Consider the following 20,710-nt stretch of genomic DNA (forward strand, 5'->3'; position numbering starts at 1 on the left):
TTTCACTCACTCACCAACTTCTGCAGTAACTTTCTGGGAGTTACTTACCTTTCCTGTTTCTGCTTCCTCAACTGTAAAATGGAACTAACACTGCTTAGGGACTCACCAGAGTGTTACAAGGAATAATTAGTTAGCATTTATTAACACTTTTGATCTTCAAAGTAGGATTATTAGACTATAAAGCAGAGTAGATGTGGTTTGAAAAATCTTTTAAAAACCTAAAATAAAGTAAGCAGGCAAATTCAGAGAAGCAAAACAGGCTGACATCACCTCCCAACATCCAGAAAGATCCCTTCACCTCCACAGGCAGCCCCTTTCTGCCCTGATCTGTATTTGCAGGTAGAGACAATAGCAAAAGAACCTTGCACTGGGAAAACTGGAGGAGGGGAAAGAAGAGAGACAGGAGAAAGCGAAGGTCAGTGGAAGAACTGTAAAAAGAAAGATGAAGAAACTGAAACTGAAGAAAATGTAAAAAGGAGAGAGAAGAGAGAAAAGCAAGGGGCAAGATGGAATACAAAGCAGCAAGAAATGAAGAAATGGCAAATCCTATCCCCTAGAAGAACAGCCAAAACAGGAAAAGAGGAGGAAAAAAGAAAAACGAAGAGAAATGGAAAAGAAAACTTCATTAGGGAACAAATAAAGTGTATCCTGTTTTCAAAGAAAAAAGGTTAAAAATTTTTAAGTTAATAAAAAAAAAAAGAGGAGGACAAAGAGCAGAGGATAGAAAAAGAGAACATAAAGCTTTCAAGGGTATGTCTGGAAACCAGAAAGCTGGAAAGGAAATCATTAGCAAGTCCACAGTGCGTCTACAGTGATACTGCGTGGATCAATTCATTTAACGCTGCCCTGTACATTTACAGAAAAGTACCTCTGATATAATAAAGGCTCATAAACACGCAGAAATTGGGTTAGACCCGTTTCGAATTCCTGCCAAACAATGGTTCAGAAAAATGAAGCTCTATTTTAATTAGCTGGACTCACGAGTGATTTGATAACAGCAGATGCTGTCTGGATGCTTTCAGCTTGATGGGCTCCACATACATGAACTTAGAGTGGTTTTGATGCAATTAGGTATTTCTCTCTGTTCCAACATGCCAGGCCCAAGGACCCAAGCCTGTGTGTAGCCCCTACGTGTTGCTATATTTATCCACACATTAATATTTCAAATCATGAAGATGGGAAAAGTGACCACAGAAGACAAGGAGAAAAGTAGTTTTCAAAGTCACTGGTAGATAGAAAAGAATACTCTCATGATGAATTTTTCTTTCCACTGGACAAAGAAAAGTTGGGTAGTAGAGAAAAAGCAACATCTATACAGAAATATTTAATGCCAAAGCTGGAACACAACAGACTGTTACTTCCAATTTTGCAATTCCAGCCCAGTGTTTCGGCAAAGGATTAGTGCGCCTAATGCACAGCCTGACCTGGGACTAAGTAGCCTTCGAAGTGTTCTTTGTAATCAGGCATCCTATTATAACTCCGCTCACCGCTCCCTGAGACAGGCAGTGGTGTTCAGGACCGCAACCCTGCGAGTCCAAGTATTTTCACCAGGTGCTTTCAAGCTGGGCACCTCACTGCCCCTCTCTCCCTTTTAAGCACTCTCTCTTCCAGAGAGCATTCTGTTTGCTTTTCCCACAGCACTCACTGCCCTCTCTGCTAGGACCACTTAGAGCACCACCACCCCACATGCACCTGCATAAAGCAAGAGCGGCTTCCAGCACCGAGACGAGACTCGCCTAATAGGAGGACCCGATCTGTTAATTATCTGTCAGTTTGTCACGGCTGGGCTGAGAAGGGGAGGATGATGAAAAGGGGGGTGCTGGGAGGAAGCTCTCTACTAGGCTGTGCACTGCTCTTCCTGAAATTCTGAATTAGGCTTTCCAAATCGTTCACCCTCTGTGGAATGACATGTAGTATAGAGGGCAGAAAAGAGAGGTGCTGGAGTTTTGACAGACTCATTTGGTCAGAAGGGAGGGCACCTGAACCCCACCGCTACCTCCATAAGCACACAGGGAGAAACGCACACCCCCCACTCTCTCCCCGAGAGGACAAAACGGACACGATGACCTTCACACCAGCTCCCCTTCGCTGGCGCTAACACACTGAGCACGTAAATCAAGGATGAAATCCCTGTGCCAGGAAAGCAAAGGAGAAGCATTTCTTCTGTAAAGAGCCCAAAGATGCCGCCTGCTTCTGAATCAGCATTTCAGGGCAAGTGTTTGGAAGGCAGGAAGCCCCGTGTCGGCAACTGAAGGAAAAATATGTATTTATTATATACAGGAGGCCTTCTTCAAAAGTTATTTATTTCACAAAACCACTCTGCTAAATAGAGGTTTCAATCTAATTGGAACTGCAATCTGCATATTGTAAACGCACCAAATGACAGTCTTCGAGATTTTTGTTCTACTCCACAGTTTATGGGTCCACAAGTAGTAGATTTCCCAACACACAAACATACGAGAATGTAAAAAAGAGTACAGAGGAGTATCTTTTAAAATTTATATATACATAGTATAAAATATTATAATATACATATATTTTTTTCCAGCCCTTGCAAACCCCAGAGGAGGGGCAGAGGGTCCAGACTGTGAGACGGGAGGATGCTTGAGATACCTCCGAGGACACAAAGCTAACCAGGGGGAAGGAGGCTCGTGGCAGCCCCAGGTTTGCTTTCAGCCATGTGTCCGGCACACAGGTCTTTGGTGAGCCCCTACTCACCACAAATCTCTTCTTTCCCTCCTGAGGGAGGCCAGGAGGGGACCCCCATGCAGCTTAATTCTCTCTACTCCTACCCAAAACCCAACTGAGCCACGGCTAATTAACTGAGATGCAAATCGTCATGGGCCGAAATAAAGGTTTTTAACAAGAAGTAAAAAGAGACCTTATAAATCAAACAAAAATAAAAAAGAAGAGGGAGAGAGAGAAAGCACCCAAAGCAAAAGGTCAAGCTACCAACAACTGAGGAAATGAGAACGAAAAGGGACAGGTCAGGACTTCCCATAAAGACCTAAAATTTTCTGTTTGTACCTCTGGGTTCATATCAAAAAGCAATTTACGACAAAGGAGGCGACTCCGTTCTGGGGAAGAGAAGTGGGTACAAAGATTCTTCAGTCCTACATACACCTGGGACTTATCTCCCTAGATTGCATTCAGATTAACTTTCTGCTCCTTGTTCCTGTCCCCCTCACTCATTTCAAGGAAAAGAAAATTTTTTCAAACACTGCATCCATAGGGCCAAAGGATATCCCTTGCGTTCTTAAAAACTTAACAAGCATCTTCCAGTGTACAGTAACTCCTTTCTGCCCTCCATACTCTGACAATATCAGCCTCTCTGTCACAGGGTGTAACCTTCATTTAAAAAAAAATCAGAGCTTTAGCCTCCCATTAAAAAAGAAAGAAAAGGAAGGAAGGAAGGAAGGAAGGAAGGAAGGAAGGAAGGAAGGAAGGAAAGAAAGAAAGAAAGAAAGAAAGAAAGAAAGAAAGAAAGAAAGAAAGAAAGAAAGAAAGAGAGAAAGAGAGAAAGAGAGAAAGAGAGAAAGAGAGAAAGAGAGAAAGAGAGAAAGAGAGAAAGAGAGAATATGAATTTGAAGGGGAATTCTGCCAAAACCCAAACCTCCCAAATCTGGTCCAGCCACATTCTTGCCCACAGCCTGTACTTCTCGGTGCCTCCCTACATTTTTCAAAATGCAGCTGCACAGACCTCTTAAAATTCAGATTTCTAGCACCTATAATTACAGGGCGCTCAAGCCAGGCTCCTTTAATTAATGAACCTGACTCCTCTCTCTTCAAAGGAAATCTGCATAAGGGATATATCACAGGGGTGAACTGACCCCCGGTCAGTGTTATCTGCTCTCTCTGCCTGATGGCAACCAGCACTCTGCACCTCCAACAGGAGAGTGAAGTTGCCCCAACCCTCCCCTCAACTTCCCCGCCTCCACTACACATCCCAGTCTGGCACAAGCTTATGCAGTTAAGGCCATAAACCATTTCTTGGAACTTAAAGGAAGAGAAGGAAGCTTTCCTGGGTGTGACCAGCAAAATCCAAAGAGATTCTCCCCGGTCTGAGTGCTCCCCAATCTTCCCTCTGCCAGGATGAAAAGCAGAAAGTGCAGGCAGGAGAGACTGCCGCTGTTCAAGGCTGGACAAGCAACAGAGGGATCAGCCTGGGCTTTGAAAACTCTGGAAAAGCAATGAACGCAACAGGCATCCCAAAGCTGAAACAAAACCGGTAAGAAAAGCTATGCCTCTTTAAAGCAAAACAGGTGGAGACGGGTCATGACATGGAAGATACCGTTCACAAGGTCTGAAGAAGAATTTGAGCGCAGCCCAAGGATGACAAAGTGACCTCAAGATCTGTTCCCAGGTGGTCCTCACCAGTTCTTGAAATGACCCCTTACAAAATCAATACCTGATTACTAGTTTTTAAAGAGCTGGTTTTCCTTCTGGCTGCTCTGGGCAGTACAGCCTAATACTGTCTGTACCTGCTGCACATGCCAGGACAACCTATGGCCACTCTCCTGAACGTGGCTAGAAGCTGGTTTGTAACCATGTTCACTGGAAAGCAGGCTGCCTTTGCCTGCAACAAAGACTGGAAATGGTTGCAAACAAAGCCACAGATGCCAGAACAGACAAGGCCAGGGTCAAATCAAGACGACCCAGGTAAAGTTTCAGGTAGGAGATTTGAGATCCAGTAAAAGACTCCAACGGATCTGGCAATAATAAAAACAGGTTTGGCTCAGTCACTACCATCTGATAACCATTTCTCAAGGGTCTCTCTGGCCCACAGCAAACCCAGTGGGGCAACATTTGCTTTATTGACCAAATAAACTATCTCTTGTAAGGCAGAGAAAAAGTTCTCAGACTGTGTACCCAGTAACACACTGTCTGCAGTTTTCCCAGTTTCTCATCTGTGATTTGGGCTATAAAATGAGGCTAAGGAACTATTGAAGAACAGCAATGGGGTCAATAAATGAAAACTTGAGGCACATTGTCCTAGCATCTCGGTTCTTCCCAGGGTACCTTACAGTGTAAATGTCAAATACTGAATCTGACCATTCTGTACTCTGCCAGAAAAGGGGGCTTTAACATTCCAGTTAGTTTTTGCCATTGCAAATATGATTTTGGAAGAAAGAGGGAAAGATAGTAATAATCAGTTTATCCAGCGGTTAAACTCTCAAATTATAGCGAGGCATGATCACTGACCACCAAGTCTAACTCCATGGCACCTGTCTTGTTTCCTGGCGTGGTGAACTGCCACCGTGATGCCCAACACCCAGAGGCTGACACAGTACAGCATCTCTGCTTTCCCATCAGGTCTGTCTCCAAGCCCATCAGCACAGGGCGGCTGGGATCCACAGCCCGCAGCGCTGCAGTGGAGTTCCAGGCTGACAGCATGACTGTACGGAGCCACTGCTTCCACGTTTCCAAATTACAAGCAGCCAGAGCTAGGTGAAGGATTTTTTAATTTGGTTTGGTTTTCCAACCAAGACATTCTCAAAGTTCACTGTTCTTTGAAGTGGGAGCATTTAATTTTCTAACAAATAATTAGAAGCACAGGACTAGAGAGAACACAGAATTGAGGAAGGTCAGGATATGCAAACATGAGGGGCTGGGAGGTAGCCGGGTTCAGGAATGTCCAGGGATTCTTGGCATGGGAGCTCACAACAGCCGGCCAGGCAGTCTCTCTCCAGGGTGTCTCAAGGGGAAATCACCCATCGATCCTAGGACACACTCATTCTAGGACCAATCCCTTACCTCAGAACAGCCTCTGCCTCAAATTCCTGCTTGTGCTTTAATGTTTAAATTATTAAATGCATTAATGTATTTACATTATTCAAGTCTTATGTGCATTTTTCTAAGATAATTTATGTATAAGAGTTTGAATGTCCATGACTGTTAATGTCTACAACCCTTCCTGTTCATTATTGATTCTGGAAGAAAAAAAAAGTCAGAGTTTTAATGCCTTATTTTTAATGTATTAAGAGTCTGAATAAGTGCATTCTCTTTTTTCTTTTGTAATTTCATAATTTAAGTAGTGCATTTATTAAACTGACACAGTATGAATTGTGGTGAAGCCTGGCACGGCTCCACGCTGCGGGAGCAGCCAGCTGGAGGAGTGCGCCTGCTTCTCCGACCAGCGCTCAGGCTCTCCCCACCTCCGGGAGGCCGGGACGGGTGGCCAGGGAGCTGCAGGTGCTCGTCCAATTTAGGATGTGCAAGGAGATTCCTCTTCCTCCTTTTTAAAGTTCTCACCCAGATCCTCTCTCCTGGTTAAATGGGTTTCCAGAATGCTATTGAGCGGCCTCTTTTTTCTTTTTTTTTTAAGGTGAGACTTTTCTGCCCATTGGCATTCCTCCTCTGATGTGCTCCAGGTGATACCCAAACAGAGCTTGCAATCAGTACACAATTTTCAAGAACAGTCAAAATGCGGAGCTTAGCATGGCAAAAACAGCAAACAAAACAACTACTTTTAAAGGGGGAATCTCAAAATGCAGACAAACATCTCAAACAAGCAACACCTCAATTTGGGCAGAAAAAACGACTTTCTTTTGAAATCCAGCTTCCCCAGCATAACAGCCCTCTTTCAGCTATAGACAGTAGAGCGACAGTGACACCCAATGGCCTATTAGTTCAATCCCAACTGAGCGCTCCCCATGGCTCTCCCCAGAGAGGCGTTTCAGGCCCAGAGTTTCCGTGTGAACACGGAAGCTCAAAGGAAAATCAGGTATCACCTACTCATTAAGAACTTGAATTGCTAACGGATACATTTCTTGCCACCACAAAGAACACACACACAGACGGTATATAATCACGCATGTGCGTGTGCAAACTGCACCGTGGAACACACATCTCTACAGTCTCTCTGGCGGGTGACGTGAGCACGTGTGCACATGCGCACATACACACAGACAGATGCACATATGTGGACTCAGCAACACTGTACAAATCAACTTGGAGTGAGAAAAAGGATGCCAGGCATTGTTCACTGCTGTTTTTGAATCTGACTCTGCCATTTCTAATGTCACATATATATATATATATATACACACACACACACAAATTTATAAATATGCATACATTAGATGAGTTTTTAATATACTTTCTCCCTTTCTTTTTTCTATTTATTCCTTTTTCTTTTGTTTTTTTTCTTCTTCTGTTCTTTTTTGGCGACTCATTACCATTCTTTAACTGTAACAATTTATATCAGCATATAATGTTAAATAATTACAGGGAGCGGAGCTCACTCTAGTGAGGATATAAACGCGCTGTGGGAATCTACAGATTTAAACAAATAACACTCACAGCAGGGGGTGAGCGGATGAATTAGCATTAATATCCTGCCTGGGAGATCCCAGTGCACTGGTACTGCTTAAATACAGATCTTTTCTGTAACAGTCAATATGACAGCTCCCGGCAATACGGCCCCTTTCCCTTTCCCAGTCAATATAGCAGCCAGTGAAAATAGAAACGTCCCTATAGCAATCAATATAGCAGCCAGCTAAAATAAACCCTTCCCTTTTAAGGGCTATATAATAGTCAGCTAAATGGAAGAATTGGCACCCCTGCTGGATAGCTCAGCAGAGGAGCCAAGGAATGAACAGGCCACGAGCACTAAATGATCCTTCAGCTCCTCAAAAAGGCTCTGCCCAGGAAGGGAGAAGGCATCCACAGGTAAGGAACCCAGAGGAAGTCTGAGAGGGACACTTGGCAGACTGCTCCTGGTCCCAACGAGTAAATGCCCAGGTCATAAGCAGGCCACCGGCCACCCCTCACAGAGGCTTAATTAAAATGTCCAGGAACTCTAGAATTCTTGTTCAAACTGTCAGCAGGAACGAGGAAACACCTCTCTCCAGTGGGGAGTGACAGTATCTTGATTCCAACCCTCCCCTCTGCCCCCGCCCTGCTCCCATCCTAGCCCCAGAAGGGAAGAGTATTAAGTTAACAGCCTGTGGTTTTCTGTTTTCCAGCAGAAGGGACAGCGGTTGTGTCAGAAACAGACATCCAGCCAAGTGGGTGAAAAACATAGCATTCTATGTTGAATGCTGCCCAGCAGGTATATAGAACTCATCTTTAAAACACAAGCCGTCATGGGGGAGGGTGTAGCTCAGTAGCAGAGTGTGTGCTTAGCATGCACAAGGTCCTGGGTTCAATCCCCAGGATCTCCATTAAAAAATAGAACAAATAAACCTAATTAACTCCCCCCAGCCCCCCCCCACAAAAACACACTAAAAAAAAAGTTAAAAAAAACCTCAGCCATCAATCTATTAAATATTGTAAAGATACCACATTCCCCACACCCACCATTCACAGCATGGAAAATTCTCTCCTTCCTTGGAGACACACAGGAAAGGAGTTTTATTATAACAGAATTCAGAGGATGGCTCACTCTGAAGGCCAAAATAGACCAAAGGCCTTTAAAAAAGAAGAAGAAGAAGAAGGAACATTTGATTAAGAGATCTGAAGTTATTGTTCTTTTTCATTACAACTAGCTACTTCTAAAATTAGTTCAGTAGGGTTTATGAATTTGATCAACGTGGAATATACCACTGATACCAGTGCAGGTTTCCCACAAACAATCCTGAAGTCAATGCTGGGACTCGGTTATGCTCCAAAGCAGATGAACATCAGGGACCCACCCCACCTTCATTAAAATTCCACAATCTGTCTGCCATCCTTTGGGTAAATCCACAGAGAGTCCCTGTTTCCCTGGCCAGGTGTTTTAACACCCAGTGATGCTCATGTCATCAATCAGGTGACTCAGTCAAGTACCACAGTGTCAGAAACTGCAGGAAGAAAGATCCAGCAAGTACTGAATTGAGAGCTCAAGTCCTTAAAAATTTAGATCCTGAACCCCACCTCAGCTGTAAGAACGAGCGGGTGCTCTTGAGTTCGGAAATTCCAGTTAAACACTATCTTAGGAGAGAAGAAGGTTAATAAGATCAGGGCTCACTCCTGGCAATCAGCACTCGTAGGTCCTACTGGCCATTCTAGGAAATCCTAGCGCTCTTACTTGCACTGTGATCGCGGTAGGCACTCGAGAGAGGAAATGGGTATGTGGGGGAGACCCATGATTTTGTGAAACGTAGTATCACAAAAAGTGAGTTACTGTTATGCTATGACATGGCACTTAGCTTCCAGAGCTGAAACCACTAAGTACTTGATAAACTCTGACGTACGTGGACATTTCCATTTCTAAACCACACACACAAGCTGGAGGGTGTAGACTTTCAATCCGACAGAAGCAAACCTGGAGAGAATGCACCATGATGTTAGCAGAGACTGCTGCAACTACAGATGCCATTGACAGTCATCAAAGGAGGGGCGGGGGGCGGGGGGGCACGGAAGAGAAAGAGGGAGAAAGAGTAGCGAAAGAGAAAATACTTATGAAGGGGAAGGAGAAAAGAGAGACATGAAAGAAAAGATCAGAGATAACAGAAGAAGTAACAAAATAAAAAAGACGAAACCTCACTTTGGCATTTACAGTTTAAAGGTTTCAGGGCATTTTATGAAACGACAGTTGCGATAAAACAACTAGAACAGTGAGTCATCTGGTTTCCAACTTCTGAGTCAAAAGGAGCTGTTTCTAGACAAACTACAAAGTAGCTCTGCTGCCTGCACATTTAACGATGCCTATCACAGCTACAGAACAGGATGTGGAGAGAGAATGGGGAGGTGGGAGTGAGCACTGGCTTTGCTGGGCCCAGTGTCACTGTGAATAAAAACTGTCAAGATTTAAACCATAATAATGGAAAGGCTATAAAGGTCTCAGCTAGAACGTTTCCTCTGATGTTCCCTTTCATAAAATGCCCACTTTATGTTGACTACGTGGCAACGGTGCACTAAACATCTGCGTACCTGTGCACCAGTGGGAACACTGCACCCTAAGTTCCTGGGAGGTATCAACTGTGCACTCCAGCCCCTTGGCTCATCATCACCATCTACATAAGTCAGCATATGCACACGCGTGCATGCACACAAGCACACTCCACAAATATGTGTTGACTGCCTACCTCCTCCCAGAATGAGGGATCAGGACATAACGCCCATCCCATACAGGGTTTAGCAAGGGGCCTAGGTGCTAAATACCCAGGAAACAAACAAAAAACTACTCTGCTTGGAAATATGGCCATACATCCTAGGGACTACTCTGCCACTTCAGCACCTACCAGCCTTACACGAGAGCTTGGCAGCCTAACAGTGAGACGCAACTTTTCCCTGCCCTGTGCCAGAGCGAAGTGGATAAGCTGGAATACAAATCAGATACACATTCAAAAAGGGGGCTAAACTGGGCATCCACAAAGACTTGCCTGTACTTGGACTCAGCAGACAAAACTACCAAAAGACATGGGTTTCAAGAGAATCTTTTATCTGTAGCCTGCCACCTGACCACTCTAGGCACCAGGGAACCGCAAAGAGAAACGGAAACAAAACCTCTCCACGTTAATACTTCACAGGCAGGACAAAGAGGCAGGAACCAAGAAAGGACAACATGGACGCAAAAACCACACGTAGGGATAAGGTGAGGTTGAAATCCGTAAATCGGGGAGACTGTGCAGTGCAATTAGGGAAGCCAAGGTACAAAATTAGGGAAGGCCCAACTCGGGAGCAGATGCAGAATGATAACTCGCCTCTGCCAGGTGGGCTGCCAGGGCCAACCACAAACCATCCCTGGGCTGCTTTCCCTGTTGATCTGTAATTGGCGAGTCTGTGATGGAACTACCAATTATTGTTAGGCCCCCTGTATTTAGTTCACAGACAAAGGGAAGCAAGAGAGACCAGTTAGTAATGAGTAAGTAATGGCCACTAAAATACACTGTATTTTACAGAGCTGCTTCAGCAGGAAAAGCCATTCAGAAAATAAAAAGTGAAAGAATAAAATAAGCTAGAGAAACTCAATTTTCTTCTCCCTTCCTCCCAAAGCCACACTTAGAATAAAATGAGGTTTGTGCAGGTTAATCCTTATGAGGTAAGAAAAAAATGATTAAATACATTAAAAAAATCAATTGTACATTAAACCAAATCCAGGAACTGCAAAAACAAACACTGCAGTGTTCCTCCAGCCGGCATTAGCTCTGCCAGTCTGGTCAGTAGGGGATACCCCCACCTGATGGAGCCCGGGGAGGTAATGGAAGCTGAACAGAAAGGAAGGGGAGAAAAATGGAGCTGGGAGGGGCTGGGTGGGGCTACAGATCTGGATTTGACTGGAATAAAGTTACTTCTAGACATTACAAAGGAAGAAATAAAGTGTCTTATAAATGGGGCTCTGGAGACCAGGCTGAATTCCTCAAAAATCCAATAGAAATAACAGTAATGATAATAATCATCATTTGATAAACAGAAGTTATAAACCACTTCACTGTCAAATGATTTGCCACTATTTCTAGTTATTTCTTCTGTTCATTAGCCGATTCTATTAACTGTCATTTTTCAGAGAGACAACAGAGAGCAAGCTGGAGAGGTGAGGTTAAGAGGCGTGCCTTTGTCTGCGAGGAAAGCCACTCTCAGAGCTGGAATGGAAACCCCCACCCTTCCCCGGAGCTCTGGGGTCCATGGACGTGGATGAAGGCCTGAAAGGAGGCACAGCCCGAGAGCCTCGGTCACCAGCTCCTCCCACAGCAGAGTCAGGACTGAGAATTCTTAGCTAATCCTAAGTAAACCTCACAGGGCTGAAATGTCACGGCCAGTCTGCCTCTTGGTGTGCATGGCAACCATCCGGGTCTGCCTGCAACCAGCTCTTCTCCTTTCTGTCACTTGCTTCAGCCACACAACTGGAAGAAGATCTGAGAGTCAGGGCCATGGGGAAATATGTGCTTCTGAGATTGTGGGGGGCGGGGGAGTCATTCACTTCCACAAGGCACAAGTTGGCCATATGTCAGTCTTGAACCCGAAGTCTTTTGATTGGCAAATCCAACGGCTCCTCCTTAATGTGTTTATGAAATGAGTTATTGAGAATTGAAGAGAAACCCATGCAAGCCCGGCTTTGAGGGATGGGGGGGGTCAACATGATGACAGGAAGAATAGATTAATCAACCACATGTCAGTGGTGTTCCCAACAGAATAAAGACCCACGTCCACAGGGGAAAATTTCAAAACATCTAAACATTATTAGAGTGCGTTATCAATGGCAACAAGTAAGATGTGACAAAAAGATCTTACTCTCTTAAGGACATCTTCATTCTCTTATCTTCAAAGCAAGTGACCTTTGCTGCCTTAACTCTGACAGTGGAGGATGTGTGGATGCTGATGGGAACACAGATAAAGGATTTACCTGAGGGGGCAGAGGAAGCAAAGACGGAGATCCTGAATACTCTATAGTTTCTTTGCTTACGGTGGAGCAGTGTTGAAAGCAAGTTGCTCCATTGTGGAAGCTTCCCTCTGCCAGCAGGAGCTGGAACCACAAGCAGTTGCTGCCCTCTAGGAGCTCCCAGGGACACAGCACCGTGCTGCACACACGGAAGATGAAAAGACCCCATTATCTCGCCCCGATCCCATAACCTGTCATTAGTGAGGTACATGGGTGCAGGCGTCTCCTCCAAGTGCGGAGGCCCACCTCACCTGTGATAAATTAATAGGTGCCTTTTCAACAGCTAAGATGCATACAAAAGACTCCAACCAGTGAGAATGTGTGATGGCAGCAGCTTCAGAGGAAGCACAGACTCACCAGGCAGCACCCGAACAAGCCAAAGCCCCGCTCCCACACTTCTGTGCCCGGCGAGGTCAGAGCACTGTCCTGCCTGCTCTCCTATCCTGCTCAGGTCTGCAGTGCGGACTCTGGGGCTTAACTCCCAGTCCCGCCGCTGACTAGCCGTGGGAACGTGGCTGCCCTGGGCTTGTTTCCTCACTGTAAACTGAGGAAGAGTGATTCTCACCGGTCTGTGAGGCTGAAACAAGATAACAAAAATTTTTAAAACCAGCACGGAGGCCAGCATATCATACAGCAGAAGTCCTCCGGGCCTATGTGATCAGAGCTACTAATTGGTCAGTTAATTGAAAAATCAGTTAAAGCAGGGAATCATTAAAGATGGAGTCTATCTACATACCTTAAACATTTTACATTAACTTAAAACCTATAAACAAACGCACAGTCATTTGCTAATCTTTTGATGTAGCGCCAAGACCTTTTCTTTGAGTGTGGGCCCACAGACTGAAGTTCCCAGACGTCTTTCTCGCATAAACTTCACCCATAACACACCCTTCACAATTTCTAAAGCAAAGTGAGACCTTAAAAGACATTAGCAAAGCAAACTGAAGCACGTAATTCCTCTAGATTTTTATGATTTTCTCTACTTACATCTAAAAAGACAACCACCTTTTTAGCAGTTCACATTTACCAAAGCATTCAGCTTAGTTTTCAGGAAACCTGCTTTTCACATTTACGTTTACAAAACACATGATGTTTGCAGATCCCTCTGTTCACATATGCTTAGAGCATATTTAATAAAATTGCCTAATTCGCTAACAAATCAACTGGCACACAGATACAAGACAACCTGACTCCCTCTTGGCCTGCAGAAGGGGTGTGGGTGTGCACGAGACCAGCCAGGGCTGCCCGTTCACAGCACCCAGGCCTGGTGAGTAGCCTCCCCAGCCCCACGATAGAGAGTCGGTTCCTTTGAGAAGAGCATCTCATGCAAACTCTTGACACTGTTAAAAATACGTATTTATTGGTGCTGACACTTCGTTTCACAAGAGATTTGAAATAAGTCAAAGGTACACACAAGACAAAAGCATATAGCAAACGGAAAGTACAAGGAAAGAAAACAAAAGATGTTTAATAAATGTTTACTTGTCCCCTTCTCCATCAAATCCCATTTTCAGCGAACTGTGGAAACACTAACCCATTCATACACATGACTGTGTGCCTGATTCTGTTAGCAACTCCTCCCCGCCAAGCTGGAAAAAGCGGCCCTGCCCCTAAAGATGCTCTTGCTGTGGCCCAACTGGACCACAGCAGACACACTGAGAAAGGCTTCTTGCTGACACCCCAGGGTGCCACCCGCAGTGAGCATAAGCAGGAGAGCAGTCTCACCAGGGTCACCAAAAGCAAGAGGCTACAAAGGCGGCAGCACATCTTCTTCCCGACAGGGGCAATCCATCCGGACGCCCAGCCCACTGGGGGCCATGAGTTAGCTCCTCGCCGCCTCTGAGTGTCAGGAAGCGCCCCCGCGCAGATTTACCTCTAGAATCACTCAGTGTCGGCCCCATCTTTAGACTGCGCAGACAAACTCATAATGGCAGAGAGAAGATTTGTGGAGCAACAAGCATAAATCTTGGTTGTAACTACAAACCATAAAAGAAAGGAGAGCTGGGAGGGAAGGAGGAAGGGCGGCGAAAGCGTCCTTCTCCAAAGCACCACTTTATCTTCTCGCAGCTTCTCACAGTACAGAAGTGGGACCAACTACAAGATCGTATTTTTCAAACCCAAATTGGCCTGCATGGTTTGACAACGGGTTAAAATATTTTAAATTTTAATCACCCTGGAAACTGTAGGGCACACGGTTGTCCCCAAAATGACATCCAATGGTTCGCAAACTGGGGGACTCGTTGAGGATTTGCTGAGTTTGCCACGTGGAATACCCAACTTAAAAAGCAGCTTTTGAGTGAATATTCTTCCAGATAAGATAATAACTGATTTTTAAACAACAGAAAAACATTTTCAGAATGTCACTCTGCCCAAATAAGGGCTCTGCACCTCCCATCTCCAGCAATGACTGGAGAGGACTCTGAGACTGTCTCTGGGAGAAAAGGGAGGAAACGAAACCTCTTCTGGAAGAACAAGGCTGGTGACAAGATTAAACACCGAATTCCCCTAATCACTATGCCTCTGAAACAGGGCACTTGAGTGCTCAGCTCCCCAGTTCCCACATCTCCAGAATGAGGACACTGCTCGGTTATCCAACTGTCAGGGCCTCTGATTACAGGAACGACAGCAAACATAAAGTATTACCATGAAAGCCAGGAACCCAAAGTATAAACAGAGCTGAATAACGATTTCAAATTCCATTTCTCTAATTATTACTCCTAAGAGTTCCGATTCATCTAATAATTACTTGTAAAAGGATACCTTAAAACTGAAAAGGCAACCTCTTCATTTACCTGAAGGAGGAAAGAACTTAAAGGGCACCGCCTCGTCTACTCAATAAACCTTCTCCGTCTTAACAGGAAGGACGGTGTAGGAAGAGGCAGTAATTTCAAAATCAGTAAGTAGCCCCGAGGTCGTGGAGAAGCCCCCCGGAGACGGAACGAGGCTTTTCAATCAAGTTCAGCCCTTTGAGCATTTAGTTCTGACCAGTTTTCTGCAGGATAGGCGGGAATCCCAGGCACCCTCCCAACAAGGGGTGTCAGTGTTGAGAGAGCAGCGTTGTCCTCACTAAAGCTTCTCCATGGTTGATGAGAGGAGAGTGGGGGAGGAGGAAAGCCAACATTCCCTCCCATCTGAGGGGCCCAGGCCTCCAGCGCAGCCCGGAGTCGGGGTGCACAACAATGCCCCGTCAGAGGTGCACCCAAGACCTACCCTCTGGGTGTTTGTACTTGATTAAGTCCCCAGCTTCTCTGTAGCAGCTGCGAGGGGTGCCTCCTGTCGTGTGTTGCTAGTAACAGTGTAAGTACCAACACTACAAACGATTCACTCTTTTTACAAATAAACAGAGCAGACTTAGGATTATCCCTATAATGTCATCCCCAGTCACCTGCCTCCAGACAGACGCTGGGTGGGAAACAGAGGTGGAAATTACAGCTCACCTTAGCAGACGTATCTCTGCCACAGCCCACAGAAATCAACCACTACAGACCCTTTAAATAATAATGCTTAATATTTTAGATTTGCCATAGTTATTTATTTTTCCTGGAAAAACGGTAATTTCCTGAAAGTGGCTAGGCTCATTACCCCTGTGATTATAAAACACATGAATATAATATTAAAATCAATTTTATTTTCCCACCAAGTGCTTTGAACTTTGTAAGTACATGTGTGTTACAGGTTCCTTATACACATATATACATAATACATATGTACATGAGTGTACACAAAGAAATGTGTTGAGCATGTGAATATCATCCTTCAGAAATGTTTTGGGGGAAAAAACATGAGAATCACCTATCCATAGTGAGCCGGCCGACAAGTACACCCAAGTACTCGAACCACAAAAGATACAAACACAGGGGAGGCTGAGCCAGAAATCCGTGCGAGCGGTCTCGAGGAGAAATCAACCAGCCACAGCTATTCTCAAAGAGAAGCTCACAGACCAACTCCTTGAATTCATCAAGATATTAATAGCCTTTGATTACCAGCCTCTGGTTAATTGACTTAAAAACCAAAGAGAAAATCTTAGGTGTCCCAGGTGTAAGGTGGATGAGCTCCCCTAGAAGGGCTGAGATCAAATACATGATGTAGAACCCCCCGGGCAAGGTTCTGTCTTAGCCTCAGGGAGAAACCTGAGGATACACGGTACTTCTGTACTTCAGATGTGGGATCTAAAAAAAAAAAAAAAAAAAGGAACTCAGGGGAGTGGGGAATGGGTGAAGATGGTCAAAGGAACAAACTTCCAGTTATAAAATAAATAAGTCATGGGGATGTAATGTTAAAAAAAAAAAAAGAATTCAGCATACTCAAAAATCTTAACTGTAGGGAAGGTGATAAAACAGAATTACCATCATCATTTATAAAGGCACATTAATTGCAGTTTGGGATTATTCTGGTAGAGGGACGCAGGGTAAAGGATAGAAACAAAAAGCAAAGACAAAAACAAACAAATGAACGGAAGGAGAGAAAAAAACCTAAGCCTACAAGTTAGAGGAAGAGCAGATGGCAGAAAATTCATCTATTAGAGAGAAGTTGGTGTCAGAGCAAAAAGCTGAAATTCTAGTTCAGCCAAGATCCACAAGCACCATATAAAGCAGGTAAGCAACAGTATTGCTAAATACTGAGGGACGTGTTGTATTGAAACAAGGGAGCAGACATGTAAATGAAACCATATTTATTGCTGCTTCAAATAGCCTAAACTCATATGACTAGAAGGACTCTCAGAAGGTTACTTAACCCCTGTTTCTGTATCCAAGCAAGTCAGGAACCAAGTTACTACTTCATGCAGACAACTGTCCACCCATTCTCAAAGATCTGCCGACCAGGCAGGACGTGACCCTCCTGGAACAGTGCAGGGACCCACCCAAAGCCTCTGTGTGAGCCTGAGAATGTGCCCACACAGGTGATGAGAAAACCCAGGGCTGAGGGAAATTTACAGGTTTTGAACAGACTGGGAGAAGACAAAGGTCAGTGCTCTGGAGGGCTGTCAAAAATCCTTGCCCTGGAAGGCAAAGCTCAGTGGACAAAGTATAAAGAAAAAGTAATCAGCCGTTTGAACTCTGGCAAAGAGTTCTGTCATTAACAATCAGAGAATTTCAACTAGGAGAGGACAGAATTTATCAAGACCAGTCTGTTCACCAATCTCCAGCCCTGAGGACATCGTGACATTATAGAGCCAACGATCCAACCTATGTGGCCAGAGTTGCTGGGTTAGTTTTTCTGTGAGGGGAGGGCTGAAGGGGCAAGAAGGTGCCGTGCAGTGCCACTGTTTAGCTGGAATCAAGATAAGGGATGGCTACACACACAAATGTGTCAATTAGAGACTACAAGACTATATATATCAGCTCAAAATCACAAGCCAGTTTTTATGGCCCAAAGAGAACAGATATGAAAATCAGGCTCTCTTTCCCCAGCAAACAGAGCAAAGCAGTAATGCAGACACCCAAATACATCCACCTGACAAAGTCACTTGCACTGTACTGACTACTCAATAGAGCCTCTTTTGTCATAACTCACTTTTTTAATAAAGGGAAAAATTATTCCAAAGCAATCATCTAGTTCTGAAGACAAAGAACAAGATTATTTGCCTTCAACATCCCATGCTTAGCCTTTTTTAGTATAGAAAACAGGCAGCTTCCATTAAGGAATTCTGTGGAAAACATGCACTCCACTCAGTTAAAAAACAAAACCAAAAATAACTGAGCACCGTGTTCGCTCAACACTGGAATATCCTATTCCTCCAGACCTGGCTTCAAGTTTCACAAAAACCATCCCTAACTACTCACCCCGCCAGTCCCAGAGAACTCCTCCTCTGAATGAGGGCTCTCTTATACACCCAGCCAGGCAATTCTGCACCAAATTATATACAATTTTGTACTGTTTGCTAAAATTATATACAACCTTGTGCTGTTTGCTAATTGTTTCATGTGTAACAAATGCATTTTCTTCCCCAAATAAGATATATAAATTACTTGGGAAGGAGGCTTGGCTTTATTCTTCAATTGTCTGTTCCTCCTGAGCACCCAGGAGACAACTAGCACACCCGGACTGAGAAACCTCCCCTGGGGAGGGGTGACTACCCGGGCTGAGTACTGCGGGGCTTTCCGTGGGTGCGGGCTCCCACCCTACGGCTTCTCTGGCATCCTAGGACTCTCCTCAGCCAGCTGCCAGCTCATAGCCGCTCATCCTGTACCCCGGACCCGCCACACAAGCCATCACTAGCCCTCAGCGGGCTCCTCTGCCTGGCACCCTCCCATTGCCACTCCCAAAAGGCAGAAGGAGCTCACTCAAGCCCACACAACTCAGCTGATGCCCTCATTTAATCAGGCTGCCGCAAACAGTTGGCCAAAAGCAATAAGGGCATGACTGAGAGACTGTGGGAGTTTAATATAAAAAAATTAATAAAAAAAAAAAAAAAGAAAAGGGGAAGGAGGAAGGGTCTGCCTTTTAATAGGGCCCTAATTGCCCAGCTCATAGGAACAGCCCAAATGAGATGGGAGTTTATTTCGGGGGTTTTTTTAATTATTTTTTTTTATATATATATGAATTGCTGCTATGTGTTTTCTTTCCTCTGAGCAATTATGCAGCAAGTACGTAAAGAGGGGGAAAAATATTAATTAAATATAAGGTAATTGTAGAGTTGGCCTGGAGAGAATGAGTCTGAACTCTGGACAATCGCAGGCTACTAGGGTTTGAAGACTGCTCAGGGCCTCCCAGAAAAGAAAGAAATAAAAATACAACCAACCAACAAGCAGATGCAGAGTACAGCAGGAAAAGAGCAGTGCACAGAAACGGCAGCGGGGCAGCGGGGCTGCAGGGCTCCAAGCACCCACAGTCAGAGAGGCTGCCAACTGCTCAGGGCTCACTGCTAGAGAGAACCCCCAAAAGTTTATCCAGTCACACCCCCAAAAGATGGTCAATAGGTAAATGAGAAGATAAAAACGTAAAAAGAGACTGAGGACGTAAAGGACTGAAGAGGACTGGAGTGTGCAATTTGAACTTTAGCCCAAAACCAACCACAACTTCAGCCTGAGGAGCACGGAGGCAGGCCCCACGGGAAACAAGCTCCCTATCTATGGGGCTGGCAAAGCGAAGAGGCCTCCTCTGGCTTTCACACCACTGAGACCTCAAGGAAGAACCCAGGCAATACCAAAAGAGAGAAAGGAAGGCACTGGGGGAGTGGCGGGAAGCGAACCGTACTTGGTGACAGTAGGTGACATGCGTGACAACAGTGCACCCTCCAACAGTCCTGGCAGGGCTCGTATCGGCCTGGCCTTTCTCCAGCTCACTCAAATCCGACTCAGCTTCTGCCCTGGAAAACCTTAGTACAGACTAGAATTCAGACTTGTTCATACCAGCTAAGGACCTCACGTCACCTCCTCCCACCACTGCCAGGAGGCGAGGGAAGAAAAACAGGTGAAACTGCAGGCCCTGCCGAAACAAACGCTTGGCCACACATCCCTCAGCTTGATATCAACATTCAAAGAAAGAAAAAGCTCTGAAAAGTTAAATCTAAAGCTGGCCCCTCCATAAAACTCAGCTGGTTTGTACACAACAGGTCTTGATACCCAGCCAACAGGATTTGCAACAGGCCCTGAAATGCAAAACAGAATGAAAATGGGGTGGGCGGGCAGGCATCTTGGCTCAGACCCCTAAGCAAAAGCACTTCATAAAGAAAATTAGCTTCCGTACTTAGTAGGCTCTTCGCTACCAATAGCAGCTAATGTTGGTAACGAGCATCACAAACCTAATTACTGGCCAGGCAGAAACGAACTCTCTCCCTTATCTGTTCTTCAGAGGCCACCCAAAGTGCCCTCACCCTGAGGAGCAGAATGGCTATTTCACACAATCAAGCAGCAGCTTGGTCAGGCCCAGCAACCCCACTCCAGCTTGGCCTCCAAAATTTCAGGCCTCCCACTAACAGCTACTGATTAACAGCAAATACAGGGGTGCATCACCACCGGGGGCCGACGCTTTTCATTCCAGGAAAGACCAGGCTTCACTAAGGCTACTAATCCCCACATGCCAGAAAAGGAGTCAGAAGTCGCAGGTCACTGGCAGCTTAGTCTCCACACGACACTTACTTTGAAAGGGGCTCTACTGATGTACAATAGGACCATTAGGTTTCTTTAAACTCACATAGTATTTTAATTATTAGAAAATGATACTATATATTGTGGGTACTTACCAGCGGCTCTCGAGGCACCACATTTTCACTTCCTGGAGTAGAGCTGGGCTGCAGAGAAAAATAGAAACAAAAGTAAGATCACAGTGCCACCCAATGGACACCAGAAAAACCAAAGACATTCCATTCTCAAGCAACACGCACAAACACCTACTTCTCGTATTTCTCACCAGTTTTTCATACTGCAGTGTTCTGTGGTGGGTACATATAAGAAGTAGCCCAAA

The 20,710-nt window shown here is 45.0% G+C and overlaps 1 protein-coding gene across 1 annotated transcript in view; it reads right to left on the minus strand.

The window, feature by feature from the left end:
- Positions 1 to 20,710, minus strand: part of PEX14 (peroxisomal biogenesis factor 14) — a 120,056-nt gene that overhangs the window by 86,257 nt on the left and 13,089 nt on the right. Inside the window, exon 2 of the mRNA XM_011000819.3 lies at positions 20,490 to 20,537. Coding sequence (XP_010999121.2) covers positions 20,490 to 20,537 — 48 coding nt within the window. The remainder of the gene's footprint in view (positions 1 to 20,489; positions 20,538 to 20,710) is intronic.

Source organism: Camelus dromedarius, chromosome 14 (assembly GCF_036321535.1).
Source record: "Camelus dromedarius isolate mCamDro1 chromosome 14, mCamDro1.pat, whole genome shotgun sequence".
Lineage (NCBI taxonomy): Eukaryota > Metazoa > Chordata > Mammalia > Artiodactyla > Camelidae > Camelus > Camelus dromedarius.